Source organism: Saccostrea cucullata, unplaced genomic scaffold, assembly GCF_032062105.1.
Source record: "Saccostrea cucullata isolate Sc308-1 unplaced genomic scaffold, CSIRO_AGI_Scuc_v1 ctg851, whole genome shotgun sequence".
Lineage (NCBI taxonomy): Eukaryota > Metazoa > Mollusca > Bivalvia > Ostreida > Ostreidae > Saccostrea > Saccostrea cuccullata.
In genome coordinates, this window is record NW_026924749.1 from 158,028 (window position 1) to 173,795 (window position 15,768).

A 15,768-nucleotide genomic window follows, 5' to 3' on the forward strand; every position below is an offset into this window, starting at 1 on the left:
ATAGCTAAATAACATATGCTATTACACTTCTTTATGTTGAACATTGACTGTTGAAGTTGAGGTATGTACTATCAAAGATGTCCGATTGAAATTTATATTCCTTTTGTATACAAATTTTAATTCACCTTTGGTCAAACTGAAGCCAAAATACATTAATATATGGTAATACTGTAAGAATACAAATGAACATTTTAGCGTATTTACATTGGTAAATCAGTTAATTGTCTAAAAGTCCGAAATGTTCAACATGAACATTTTTGTCTTCGTCTTTAGCACTGTATTATATTTACGTTCTTTTAATCCTTACCATCATCCGTGATGAAATAAGTGAGTAGTAGTGATCATGCAAAATCAGCCAATTTAAACCTTTTGCATACACATCATTTCCGTATTCGCCATTTAGATTACTGTCAGAACAAGCGTGATACCACCAAGCACCTTGACAAAACTCTGCACAGTTAAGACCTTGAATCGGATGTATGTCGTTATCCCTGTCGTACATGTATGTAGTAAACTGTTGACCATTGTGAGGACCCAAGCTATCGCCTGCAATTGATCGATGACAGATTTTAAAAAGGTAGAAGCTAAAGATAACAAGTAACTATCTCATATTCATCAATCTTATAATACTTACAAATAATTCAAACCTGTTAATATGACGAATAAAGACATACCACGGGTAATTTCAAAGGTAGAATTAGGTGCCTAAAAGGAGAAGGCAACTCTCCTCATGTTGTAACACTCACCTTAAGATTGAGCCCGATGTATTGATCAAATAAACAGAATACTCCGTATTAAATGTTATCATTAAAATAATGGCCTTACTTATTGGAATAACATAAGTTCGTCGAAAAACACCCAGGATATATGTGCGAAAAAGGTCATTGCGGCGACCAAACATACCAAATTATCAAAATGCTGCTGTCAAACAAACTAAGTTACTGTCCTGTTGTAAATTTTGAGTTTACCGGGTGGCAGTGAATACAAAATTTACAACATTGTATTTACTGCCACCCGGTAAATTCAAAATTTACAACATGACATTACATACAATTGTTTATCTTTTAGCATAATTTACTAGAAAAGGGCATCATTGGCAACATATAACACCAAACATTTTCTTCCGTCAACATTTCTAATTGATATAAAAGTATATCATTATATCAGGCCTATGGAGTTTATGCTTCTCAACTAATTCGACATATAAAGTGTAATATCTCTCGGATAAGAGGGATAACTTATTGAAGGCAATTTTACATGAAATTCAATGAATTGCCATGTCAGATTTACAGATTTCATTTATAAGCACCGTTGTATAGCTAACTCAATCGTTCTATTTTAAAGATGTTGATTTTTAGTTTCTATTGCTTATATTTTCATTAATTAATTATAAAAGTTTACCAGAAACATTTATATTTGGTTCCTTTAAACGGTGTAAATTGAGATATTTCTATCTCTTAAGGTATAAATCGTTTAATTGATACAGATTTTTCAGATGCAGAATTGCTTTTAATCATTTAACTAAAATTTTGTTTCACTTAAAATATTTTCAAGGGCGTTGATGGAAAGATTGCCTATTATTTTACAAGCAAGGAAACCAATTTGATATTGTGTTTTATAAAGGAACGCTTCAGAATGTTTTCTAATAAGAAATAGATAGGTATCAGAGTCAATGTTGTTTTTTTTCATACATACCTCGTATTTCTAATTTAATTGTTAAACAAAAAAGGTTATCTTTCTATTTACCATATTAAATTTTCTTCACATCATTATTTGACATACCTATTCATTTCAGAAAAAGTAAACAACGCTTCATACTTCAAACAATTTTCCATTTAAATGTAATGTTATTGTTGTTGATAAAAATCAATTTTGGGGAAAAAATGGTAAAATTTGGAGCAGATGGATATTTCACCCTAAGACCTAAAAGTACATACTCTACCTAATTCAGTTTGTTAATCAGGGCAAGATTTTTACACCTAATTTTAAAATACAAGGATATCAATAGTCTTTAAAGGTACATTTGTTGTCCTTGTTAACAAATCCAGACCATCCTTAAAGGTACTTGGATACAGATTTGAAGTTAATATTTTCTTTATAATATATTTTCTTAGCATTTCACACAAAAAGTAATTAAAAATCTTATTACATTCAAAAGTTACTCAAACTTATATTTTTTTTGGTGGGTTTGATTTACACATCTTGCACTTTCACAACTTTTATTTTATTTTTAATTCTTAGGAAAAGTGGCAATCTTGTTGTGTATAAATGAAAAAAAATATTAATACTATAATTCAGAAAATTAGAATAGACATGTTCGAAAGCAAAACAAACAAACAATATTATTGTTAGTCCATGTAGTTGCGCTGAGCAGACTGACGATTGAACGCACCCGGTGAATCGTAAACATCAACAATAACAGAGCTCGTGTCCTGTTTATAAAAACTGTGTACAGAAAAGGTTACTCTACTTTAGACAATATCCTATTATTACAATTTTTATCTAAGACACTAATTAGCAGCAAAAGAAAATACTTTTGTGCGTTTATAGACTTTAAACAAGCGTTTGATACAGTCTGGCGTGAGGGACTTTGGTGCAGACTTTTTGGAATTGGGGTCGATGGTTAATGTTTTACTTTTTTAAAAAATATGTATGGGGGTAACAAATCTAAAATACAAATGAATGGTCCGTCATCTGAATTTTTTAATTGTAATGTTGGTGTAAACTTATCGCCTTTCTTATTCTCATTATATGTTATTGACTTGGAAGGTGTTTTGACAGAAAAGAATATTGTTGCATGGTTTGTCTAGTATAAGCAAAGGTATACAGGATGAGTTGTTTTTGTATATGAAATTGTTTATCTTATTTTATGCCGATGATACTGTTATTTTTGCGGAAACTGCTGAAGATCTTCAAAGAGTATTATATGATTTTTGCAAATATTGTGAAGAATGAAAATTATGTGTGAATATCAAGAAAACAAAGATACTTCTTTTTTCAAAGGGTAGACAGCCAAGGAATATTTTTACATATAATGGCAGTGCCATAGAAGTAGTCAAGGAGTTTAATTATTTAGGGATTGTATATTCTCGTACAGGCTCATTATGTAAAGCAAGAAAATATCTAAAAATATCTATGTGAACAAGCACAAAAGCAATGTATGGTGTGATACGTAAAATTAGGCAGTTTAATCTCCTCTTCAAATGTCAATTGGATTTGTTTGAAAAGTAGTAATACCAGTATTGTTATATGGCTGTTAAATAGTGGGGTATGAAAATATCAATATTATTGAACGGGTACATTGCCTTTTTTAAAACAAATATTGAATTTGAAAAGTAGCACTCTAAGTTATATGATTTATGGAGTAACTGGTATGTTTCCATTACACATAAATATTTACTCCAGAATAACAAAATATTGGGCAAAACTTGTGAATGGAAAAGAAAACAAATTGTATAGAATAGTATATACATGTATGTATATTTACGTAAACAACTTGATAAAGAGTAAATGAAAAACTCATAGATATTATTTCTACAAAAGATTTTTGATAGATGTGGTTTATCAAATATATGGTATTAGCACGAACAATATTTTGTAGAATGGATAACTGCCACAGTCAAACAAAGATTAAAGGATCAATATATTCAAAAGTGGAATAGTGAAGTTCAAAAATCGTCAAAAAGTTTTAATAATAGATTTTTTTAAAACCAATTTTGAGTGCGAAAAATATTTAACACTGTTTATCATTTAAATTTAGAAACTCTTTTGTTACATTTAGAACCTCAAATCACCACCTCCCAATTGAAACAGGTAGATGGAATTGTACTCAAAGAAATGAAAGAGTTTGTAGCTTATGCAGTAAAAACCAGAAAGGAGATGAGTATCATTATATTTTAAAATGAAGTGCTTTTAACCAAATAAGGAAATTTGATTTGAACCAAAAATTTTGCTCTATTCATAATATTATCCAGTTTTGTGAAGTCACGTGCCAAAATTATGTTGATTCTTTAAAACAGTTATGTACATTTATTTCTAAAAATAAATAGTATTGCCTGTTCTCCTTAACTATCACCTTCTGCTTGCCCCACTGTATTATATGTATATTTTATATGTTTTTGTAGCTCATGTACCATTTCCATGGTTTTGAGTGAATAAATTGAATTAAATCATAACACGGATGTGATCGATTTGCTAAACTCTGTACACACTACTTAACTCGATACTTAAGCTTGTGAAGGAGATTTGCTTTCTTTCATTACTACTCTGAATAAAATAGTTTTTCTGGATTAAAGTTTTAATATTTCTCATTAATACACAAGATTGCCATTTTTCCTAGGGATTAAGAATAAAGTTAAAATTTGTGAAAGTGCAAGGGTGTGTCAATTCAACCCGCCAGAAAATTTGAAGTTTTAATAACTTTTGAATGAAATAAGATTTTAAATAATTTTTTGTGTGAAATGCTATTAAAATATATAATTCGTGATATTATACAGAAAATATTAACTTCAAATAGGTGTCCAAGTACCTTTAAGTCGAATGTTGACTCAAATTTTTCGTGCAAATTCATAGGACAATTTTAACTTTTATTAGTCCTCAAATTTTTCACTTTGCCTGATCATGTTGAGGAGCTAGTCATGGTGGATGTAACGTCGTCCGGGGATTCTTATCCATTCTTGGTACCTTATTCCACCTCTTGAATTTATTGGATTCCAGCTGTTTAACGCCCTGATCACATTTTTGCCGGTAGATTGTTTGTAAAATTTATTTTACCTTAATGTCTACTCTTTTGACAACAATAAAATATCTTTATGCCGTAAGAGCAGAAACTGAATCAATTAAAGGTATAATTTGTGAAACGCCTATAAAGTTACACCATTATTTTAATACTTTACAGGTTTGCATCCATTTTAATGTATTCATGAAATAAAAATTGAGATAGTAAAAACATAAATTTAGATTAAAGTCTGTACTTAGTCTATCATATTTAGAAAAAGTATGTGGTATTGAAACGAATAGATTTTCTCTTAGTACTCTTCCACATACACTTCTGTGGATGCCAACAACAATTCAACTATGTGTCCTTAATTTAAGAATCGATGTGCAGATAAAAATAAACAAAGAGATGCATATTCTATAGTGAGAAGAATATAACTAATTAAGAACTTTTACATTCTGGTGTACTTTATACTTGTAAACTCACCAGCATTCCCCGTATATCCAGAGACACTCAACGTGAAGTTTGTATCTGGACCGCCAATGGAGAAATGAAAATACTTTGCGTATCGCCATTCCCCTGATTTGTCTTCTAGGTCGATTCTAAGCTCGAAATTTCCATCTTTCACAATTTCAAATAATGCATTATTTCCTGAGAATAAGCAAAATACGAAAAAAGAGAAATATGTATTAGTATATTAAAGTGAAATACAAAAACAGTTTGTCAACAAGGACGACCAATCTTTCAAAAATTGTCAATATTTATATATTCAATATTTTAAAAGGTAAAAGGATCTAGGTGGCTTCCGTTTCGACGGATATCTGGATTCAATATGGCGGCTTTTTTAAACGACAGTGTGTCTGTGGAAATCGAATTCCATAGATGGATAGCTTATTTTCCGATTCATAGGAACAAAGCAAATGATTTTCAGATGCCATGTGCTCAAGGGTCATTAAATTAATGGAATATTGTATAAATAAAACTTTTTTCATCGGTTATAAAGAGCTTACCTTATTATTGCATAATTATGTTCACTAAGGGAAAATTAGTTTGCCTGTAATCACCCTCACAGGAAGCTCAGAGTAACAATTGTTACCTTTAAGTAACTAGATACTGATTAGTGATTGACAGCAACTACACAAATTTTGTAAAACGAAATCAATCATATCATTTGTTGGTTAAATTTAATCATCATTATATTATTCCTAATTGGTTCAGATTAGAAATCATCTAACGGTTTACAGATTCCTAATGTACTGTTTTTGTTTTCGTGCAGAGATTGGAGTCCTTTGTTTTGATCATGCCAACAAATGACGAGACCACTTCCCTCTTTATTTCTTGTTATATGCTAGACTTAGTACTTGAAACATTTATCTAAAGGTTATTGTTTGGCCTAAAAAATGAAATTCATCTTTCTTTTGGCGCTGAAATTGATGCAAAATCATTAAATTACCAGTTCACTCGCGAATTATTGTTCTGGTACATACGTACGCAAGTTATTACCTTTATAATATTCATTCAAGTTCCCAAACCCATTGGTATAATCATTCCAGTTCCTGTAGAAATCAACACTTCCGTCCATGCGTTTTTGAAAGACCTTGAAGGAAACAATCAAAATGATTTATGATCATATTTATACTTAAGTGTGCTTATTATACTGTACCTAAAGATTTCATTCTTTTTTTGAGAAATAACACGCCAGTCGTGTAACTTAATGAAACATGTAGAGATAACGAACAGTATGCAAGCTTTATGGTCCATTAAACAATACAAGATAGTAGCGCAAACACGGGTTTCCAAAACATCAGAGGTGGGATCAGGTACCATGGAAGAATGAACATCCCCTGCCAACCGGTTCCACCCGCCGTGTGCTCCTTGTCATGATCGGGAAATAACGGGAAAATCCGTAAACAATTCAGTGTGTAAATAATCGTCTTACAATTAGTATGGTTAACATACATGTACCTCTCTACTTGTAATTTGATCTTCATCTTTTCTGGAAATTCAGTAGGGGTTTAAACTATCAAATAGTGGATCAATACAACTTTTTTGATGTGTTGTTATACATTACAGTTGTCAATGCATTCCCGAGGACCCTTCCAATTATAAGCTTAATGTATTTCTATTCCGTAACACAATTATACCAGTTAGTTGTAATATTACATTCTTTCAGTCAATTTGTCGGTGTCGAAGCTTAGACTCTTATTTGATATTGTGGATGGAATAATTTTTGAAGAAGATTGATTAAATATGTGTGAAAAAAGCATTGGTAAGAAAATTTAAATGATGCACATACTCTCATTTAATTAAAATGTCTAATTCATATAATGTAATGATAAGAAGGCACTGAAAAGGGTAAAATTAAACTGTATAATAAACCTTTTACAATCAGAAGCCTTGATCTATTATATATCAATACTGATATAATATTTTAATCTACACGTTGTGTGTTGTGCCTCCGAGTTGATTCGATAAGTAAGAGCTTATTCTATGTACAATGAGGGATATGGAGATAAAGAACAGTATTCAATATCAAAGTCCATTAAACATCAAAGTCAAAGTCCATAAAACATGCACAATTAATTCCCAAACTCAAAAAGGATCTGACGAAGAAGATATTACAATTGTATTTGTAAAAATGATTTTAAGTCGACAAAACTTTTTAAAAAATCGATGTTTAATTCAATGGCTTAATTTCAAAATACAAGTTGAACACTTATTGATGGATACACTTCCAAATATTAGATCATTGTGTTCACACGGTTACCAAGTTTTACTGGTCATATATATAAGAATGTGCTCTAGAGTGGTGTACCCACTCGACAGGTGAAAGTTATATTTCACATCAATAAATTTCAACTCAGATTCCTTAAGGGGTCTGTGATTGCTCTCAAATGACTTTAATTTGTAGAGTAAAACCACAGGCACCTGACATTACTTATTTTTCTTTTAATAAAAAAAATATAACCCTTACCTTATAATATAAGGTAAGGGTTATATTTTTTTATTAAAAGAAAAATAAGTAACGTCAGGTGCCTGTGAGTAAAACGGAATTTTGAGCCTGATACATACTGTAGATGGTTTTTAGTAATAATAGTAATGATAAATTTTTTTCAAATTTTATGATTTATCGTTTGAATTTTACATTTACAACATAAGTTTTGAATAAAAACATAGAGAAAATCCATTTTAAATACATTTGACAGAAGATCGATAATATAATCAGGCTGAGAAGGACAAACAGGAATTCACATCAGGAAAGAAATCATTTAAAGGGTATTAAACATTTACTCTAAAAAGTAATATATTTCCGAGTGAATGAGCATTCATATACTGATATATACATTATGAATTAATGGAAAAGGAAATTAACATGCAAAGTAATAAAAATCTGAGTATCCCATGTCACAAGTTCAACAAAAAAGAAAACAACATGTACTTACTATCCAACCGCCGCCTTCTGTTACCATGTCGCAATATAGTTCATGTGTATAATCATTTGAAAACGCTCTACGAAACGTATATGAAGATGTTGCCGGGTGTACAAGATTTCCACTGCAATCTTTAAATGACAAAACATTAAAATTAAGTGATAGGGATATGTTTGTATTGTTTTAAATGACAAATTAGCTTTAAATCTTACCATATTTGTATTTACATCTTTCCCCACCACGATGTTCTGGACATCTGCAAGGTTGCGTAAATTCTCCCTCACACATTTGTCTCTAAATAATTTTCACAAAGAGAAAGTGAATGATTATTTCATAAACAAATGTTTTAACATTATTTTGAAAACTATGGAAGCCAGTAGATGCCAGGCAAATATATATTATCGGTTAAAATAAAATAGGGTTCCTTTAAAAAAAAATATATTGCACACTGTTCATATTACGTTTGGAGTTAAACTGAAAATATTCATTCAATAAATCACTTAAAAGTTCATTTAGATTATTTGCACTTATTTTGAAAGGGATCCTCCTGAACATATATTAAAATTGAACAACAATGCGTTGTAAACATATGTTGTTCAATTTTAATTTGGTACATTCACTTTTGAAGAGTGTTAATGCATCTATTTTAATTTTGATGTCTTTCTAACATTTAGCAACTTTTAAAACTAGTTCATATAATGTCCAGTCAGATAAAACCAATTTAATCTCACCAGTTTATAGCGTCTGCATGGCCCACCGTCTGCCCCGATGACATTTGTTCTGTTCCTTTCGTACAAGTAGCAAGTCTCAGAAATACTGTTGTCACAGAAGTCAATGAAATAACAATTGTTGTTCTGTATACACGAGGAAAAGCAGTGACTTATTGTCACCTCCTTACTCGCAGAATCAGCACTGACTGGTGTGGGAACATGACCAAGGAATTCAAAATTGGACTCTAAATAATTTCCATAACTGAATGCAATTACCAGCCATAAAGTTATGATTGTCATTAACTGCATTGTAGTGAGTGTATAAACTTGCATGGCAATTTCTTGACTGTCCAATTTCTAGGAGATTCTGTCTTTATAGATTTCGTGATCAATGAAATGGAGGTCTTTTTCTACAGGGCTCACCTGAGTCTCAAATCCTGAAAGATGATTTTCGAGATAAAGATGCTGATTTTCCACAACATTGTTGCTAATTGACTTCAAGTTGACTTAAGAAATATTCAATAATTTTTGTAGATTGTAAACTAGAGGAAAATACTGAAGATAACAAAAAGTGTTCGATCTCAAAATATTTTGAACATTGCAAATTTATGAATAGAGCACAATCAAAAACCTCTGGACTAGACGTTCCCGCAGTTTGCTTGTGTATTTGTATTGATAAGGCAGACGCAATCATTTTCATAAAAGTTAGCAAATGGTATAGAATATTAGATTAAGTCTGAAATGATGGATCTTCATATTATTTGCACAAAAATAAATCATTATAATGAGAAAACTATTTAAATGCAGATCTTATTCGAAGAACTTAAAATACCGGGTATATGAAAAATAAATTGTTTGATATCAGGACGAAAATATAATAAGCATTGTTTTCTCCATTTATTCCTCATACAGAGCATTTTCATCAAATATAATTAAATAAGTGTAGGACCTATTTACTTTATATCAATAGCAAGTGAAAATTAATTTTGATCATCAATTTTTAAGCAAATAATACACTAATCGTGGAAAATTGTGCATATTTTCTAAGATTTTCCATTTTGATACATGCATATGAATCTAGCTGTATAGGACGATAATTACTTTTTCATTTCACTTATTTATTTGTTGTAAATGCACCTGATCCCACCTCCGATATTTTGGAAGCATGTGTTTGCTCTGCTAATATTTCATTATTATAATATGGACTTTTGATTTTGAATGCTGTTCTTTATCTCCATGTGTTTCATCTCAAGAATACTTTTGGTATTACATTTCTATTTTTAACTTCGGTGATTGTTTTAATAACTTCAAAGTGCGTATGAAGTATATATGTATGAGTTATCAAAGAATGTATTTTTCATCAGTACTAAGCGTAGTCTTTCATTTATATGAATTGAAATGCTATTTTAACTTGTAAAGTTTAGTTTTAGAAACTTGATAGAGGGGATTTTAAATTAACAATTTGAAAATTTTGTTCAGGTGAGCTTAACTCTTACTCTACGATTTTTAAAGGAATTGATAACAATGATGTACGATAACAATGCATTTGCTCCATCACTATATACTCTTCTTTTCAGGAAGCGTTTGAAAAGCGATGTTTTAACGTAAATACAGCAGCAATATTCCATTATTGCTGTTCAAACATTGAAATAATTCCCGATTTTTCTTGATGCATTTTAACTAAAAGTTGTTTCTTTCAAGCATAATACAATTTTGGTATGAAGTGGTGTAAAAATCGATACGACAAACAAAAACTTCATTAAATTTGTGTCCTTAAGCATAAAAAATAGCCATACACGTATGGATCATCACAAAATTGATAATTTTCCGAAAATACAAACACTGGAAAATGGGATATAAATGCTTACCACGGAACGGCCGAAAACAGAAAACAACGGGGCATTATTCATCTAAGTGTACTTCAAGTTAAGTATATAAAATACGTAAATCAGTTTTGTTTACTTTGTCTGTGTTAAAATTCAATCGGCTGGAACCAATTTCTCAACGCAAATAGTAAAATGTGTTAGACATGAAATGTATGGAGACAATGAAAAAACGCTCACACTCATAAGTCCACGGAGCAATAAAAAAAGAAGCAGAGCAAACACAGACTTCCAAAACATAAGAAGTGGGATCAGGTGCCATGGAAGAGTAGGCACCCCCTGCATGTGCTCCTTCGAGAAATAATAGAAAAATTCATCGTCAATTCTGTGTGTAAAGACCGGTAATAGCCTAACAGTTAGTTTGAAAAACGTCAGTCATCATTGAGCCCAATGATAACTTGTTTTTGCTGACAATGTCATGTTATTTAAGATTTTTTTGTTAAAAGTTTTGATCAGAAATATTGTATTAAGATTCAAGGGATAGCACTGAGTATGAGATTTCACTGTCTGTTGTATGATGATTCGAGATTTTAGCTCGTATGCGATGTTTTATGATTCAAATTGAAGCTCTGGTTGTGTCAAACAATGTACTGCCATATCAGGTACATACCGGTATGTATCCATTAAATACTTTGCATATAGAAGAAATATAATGAAGTATATGGATTAAGAGAGAATTAAAGGAATATGTGTGCTATCATGCTTTTAGCATTAAAACATATAACTTCTTAACTTTTTATTACAAATTAAGGATGAAGTGGGTACATCACTCTTTTTTTAAGAATCGTTAGGAAAGTAGTGCAGGAAAATTACAAATTAATTTAATTGTAGAATTGCATAAAAAAAATTGTGAAGATATACTAAACTGAGACTCATACTTGTCGATAAGGAGCATTTTTCAAACCAAAATAGCCTGGCAAATGTAATTTATAAAGAAGATCAGCCAAATTATTATGTGTATTATAACGCCAGTGAGAAGTCTGAAATTCCCCTAGGTACTTTCACTTTCATTTTCAGAGGTACCCGCAAACAGAAAAAACGGAAAACGATTCTGACATGCAACCATGAGATTTTAGCCAAGGACAGATCACTCAGTGCTGAACGACAATTAGGGACATCGATTTGAAAAGAAAAGTTAACATCGTCGTATATGGGAAAACAATTAGTGGACTGTACTCATGAGGTAAAATGTAAGTGTGAGGTAAAACTGAGCATCTAAACAGCTTACTAGTAATTCGAAATACAATTGTTCCTCATGATTTTTCCCCGAATTTTTCTTGTATGTTGAGTCGTTGTCAATAATGTTAAATTTATGTGACGTGCTACGTTAATTTTTTCACATTACTTGTGTATTTCTTTACTTAACAAGAGGTTCGAATCGATGTAATTCGTTGCAAATGTGCAATGCACAACAAAGACATTTTGAACTGATGTCAGTTTGACATCTAATGTAAAATAAAAATAAGATCTTACTAGTTTATAGCGTCTGCAGAGCTCACGGACTTGCCTAATACTTGTTATTTTTTTCTTGTCACACATTTTAAAGCATGTATCGTGGTAAAACTTTACATGTAAGACACCAGTATCGAACAGACAAATCTTTTATATCATTACAAGGAGGAAATAAATTGTTTTGTGATATTGTTTTAAGTTGGCTACTTTAGAATATTTTTTGCTGTATATAACTCAACACTTTTTGTTTTAGAGATTGTTTATTTCATTTCTAAAAGTAAAATTCTTTATTTGCTAAAAGCAGTTCTAGGAACTTTTGATTTTGTCTTTATTTCATCTCTACTTTTGCTTTTGATCACTCAAAACCTGTACAGTTCCTATCACAATCATGAACAAGAAACCTAAAATTTACAATACTATTCTCCCACTTGCAAATATACCCTGGTTCCATGAAAAATTGAAAATGCTGTAATACAATATGCCGTCAAAATTCAATGAAGCAGAGCAAAATTAATTTAGATAGATTGACAGATAGATAGAAGAACGAGGAGGATATAGCCCCTTCCTGATTTACATGTACCATTTGGTGTATTTGTTGTGCATCCAAGTTGATTTAGTCTTTAGATTTGTTTCATAACAGTTGATAGTTGTTATTCTATTTCAAACAGAAATATTCTTGAATTTTTCTTCAAACTACTCAGCAATATGAGAATGAGATTTTAGATCTGAATTCCATCTTACTTTCTTACTAGGAGTGTTACAATTTGTTCAGCTTATTTAAATGGAATGAAGCTTCTATGTAACGTAAAAAATTTGCATTCATAACAATGAATGTATTTGGCATCAATTATTTAAAAAAAATGAATTTAAAGAAAATAAAGAGCAAATATTATAATTAATCTCAATATCCAAACCAGCCACTGACAAAAGAAATAGTTGAACCATTCGCTAGTGCTCCTGCGGCTAATAGAACACTACCAATTGTAGAGACGATCTTTGTAAGTAATCCCTCTTCTTGTTGGTTGGCATTGATGATGTTTATTCGAGATTTAGATCTTGCTGCATGTATAAAACGCAGGACTTCTTCCTCGGTGTACATTTTTTCTTTGGTCTTTGACTTTTCAGGTTCTTTCTTTTCATTTTCTCTAGTGATATCTTCAACTCGTTTAAACATAGCATTGCTGTAGTATGCTTGACCGTTGCTCTTTCCCATTTTCTTGATCATATATAATATATGGCGTACTTCTTTCTCACGATCTTCCTTTCAACCTTTATATCCGATGGCCGTATACCTCCCCTGTATTTCATCAATTAGAACTTTAATGTTGGAATCGTTATCCATTGTACGAACAAAGTCTTCAATACTCATACCGTCATCTTCTAGTCTGCCTTTATGAGTAAATACTACGATTAAAAAGTTTTTTAATTCTTCTCCAAAAACGTCCATATAAAATTCTACAGTTTTTGTTCTTCATCAGTAAATCTTCCAACTTGAAGTACTAATATTATGGCATGAATTCCGGGGTAAGCAAGAGCATACCATTTTGACATTTCTACGAGAGTTTCGATTGTCGTTCGATTTATATCAAAAAGACCAGGAGTGTCTATGACGACCAACTATTTGCCGAATCTCTCTGTTTCGTTGTATTGTGTATTGGTTGTCACAGATGTTGCAGAAACTTTGGTATCAAATGCAGGAAATCTTAGTATGGTGTTGCCGGTGGTACTCTTACCAACTCCAGTCTTTCCAATAAGTAACATCTGTATCTCGTGATCAGCATCTATAAAATAGGATTTTTTTAAACCTTACCTAGAAATAGAAACACTTGTTTAAAAATGCAAAATATGAATTAAAAATTTCTTTTGGGATTGGACTTATATAAATTAAAACTTAACAAGCATTTTATGACTTTAAAAAATCATTCAAACTACTTAAACGGCAAACTTTCTGTGCATAAACTGTATTTATAAAACACATTTATAAATATAAATGGTTTATGGTGGTTGCATTGTGTGTTCATTTTTAGCTTTATACGCAGTACTAGCTATTAATAGATTCAGCTACTGCTCTGCATAGCTCCTAGTGGAATTTCCCATGCGCATGCGCATTGGTTATTTTATTTGTAAACATTGGCTGCATTCATTGTCTAAAAGAAAACACGGAAAATATCCCAATAGCTTATTTTACATGGAATTTATCCGTAAAGGAGTATTATCTTATTGAGGATTGTGTCTTACAGAAAGTTTTTAACAGGTAATTTGTCCGATTCGGAGCCTATTTATGTCATAAGGCGAATAGCGTCGCTTCATTCTCCATTGATGAACTCCATCAATTCCCACATCCCCAAAGAAATGACTACAGTAAGTTACCAATCAATTGACACAGCCATTGCAATCATCAAACAAGTTGGCAGGGGGGCTCTTCTCGCAAAAACCGATCTGGAAAATGCCTACAAACAAATACCCATACATCCACGGGATTTTGAACTGCTAGGTTTCATGATATCTGGGTCATATTATTATGACAAAACACTTCCATTTGGCTTGAGTTATTCTTGCCATCTCTTTGAAAAGTTCAGTTCAGCTTTGCAGTGGATCTTAGAGAACAAGTTCGGTGTAACTTATTGCGTGCACATACTAGATGATTTCCTTTTTGTGGGTCCCCCCAGGTCCCCAGACTGCTATAGCTCACTTTTAGCATTCTATTCCCTTGCCAAAGATATCAATCTCCCTATCAAATCCGAGAAAACTGTTCACCCAACTACCACCTTGACATTTTTGGGGTTGGAATTAGACACATTAAAATTGGAAATTAGACTTCCTGCTGATAAGTTGCAGCGTTTAAAATCTGAAATAAAATCATTCCAAAATAAGCGCACCGCTTCACTCCGCCAACTGCAGTCATTGATAGGTACTTTAAATTATGCTTGCGCAGTTATTCCCCCTGGACGCACATTCCTTAGGCGGATCATCAATCTTACTCGAGGTTTGCAAAATCCTTCTCATCATAGGAATCTAGACAAAGAAGCCCGAGCCGATTTGAGAGCATGGGCCATTTTCCTGGATCATTTTAACGGCAAAGCCTTTTTCCCCTCAGGGGTGCAACACACATCCTCCTCTTTGCACTTATTTACTGACGCTAGTAATTTGGGGCTCGGCCGTACTTTTGGTAGGAAATGGTTCTATGCTCCTTTTCCTACTCAATGGGTTGATTTTCACATCTCAGTCAGGGAATTCCTGCCTATTGTGATCGCTTTCGACATATGGGGACACTTATTTTCTAACAGCACTGTTATTCTGCACTCTGACAACCTAGCAGTTGTTCATGTCATCAACAAAAACTCTTCTAAAGATGCATCGCTTATGCAACTCATGAGACGACTGATGGTCTTATCCCTAACATACAATATACATTTTCAAGCTAAACATATTGAAGGAGTCAAAAATATAGCTGCAGATCTACTTTCTCGATTGCAGGTCAAAGAGTTCCAAACACGGTTTCCTTACATGGATCCGGCCTGCACCCCTGTGAACCCAGCATTGATAAGTCTCTGAATCAAACCACAGAGTCCTTG

General features: G+C 32.0%; 2 protein-coding genes and 1 pseudogene across 2 annotated transcripts in view; all 3 read right to left on the bottom strand.

Annotated features, from left to right (window-relative positions):
- Positions 1-15,768, bottom strand: part of LOC134267223 (GTPase IMAP family member 9-like) — a 154,405-nt gene that overhangs the window by 97,142 nt on the left and 41,495 nt on the right. The window lies entirely within an intron of this gene.
- On the bottom strand, positions 5,169-9,167 carry LOC134267219 (ficolin-1-A-like). Its single transcript, XM_062749446.1, has 4 exons — positions 8,906-9,167; positions 8,161-8,279; positions 6,221-6,314; positions 5,169-5,368 (listed from the first exon to the last, which is right to left on the bottom strand). Exons 1-4 carry the CDS (start codon positions 9,165-9,167, stop codon positions 5,169-5,171), a joined length of 675 nt encoding a protein of 224 aa, XP_062605430.1.
- LOC134267228 (GTPase IMAP family member 9-like) lies at positions 13,095-13,970 on the bottom strand (annotated as a pseudogene).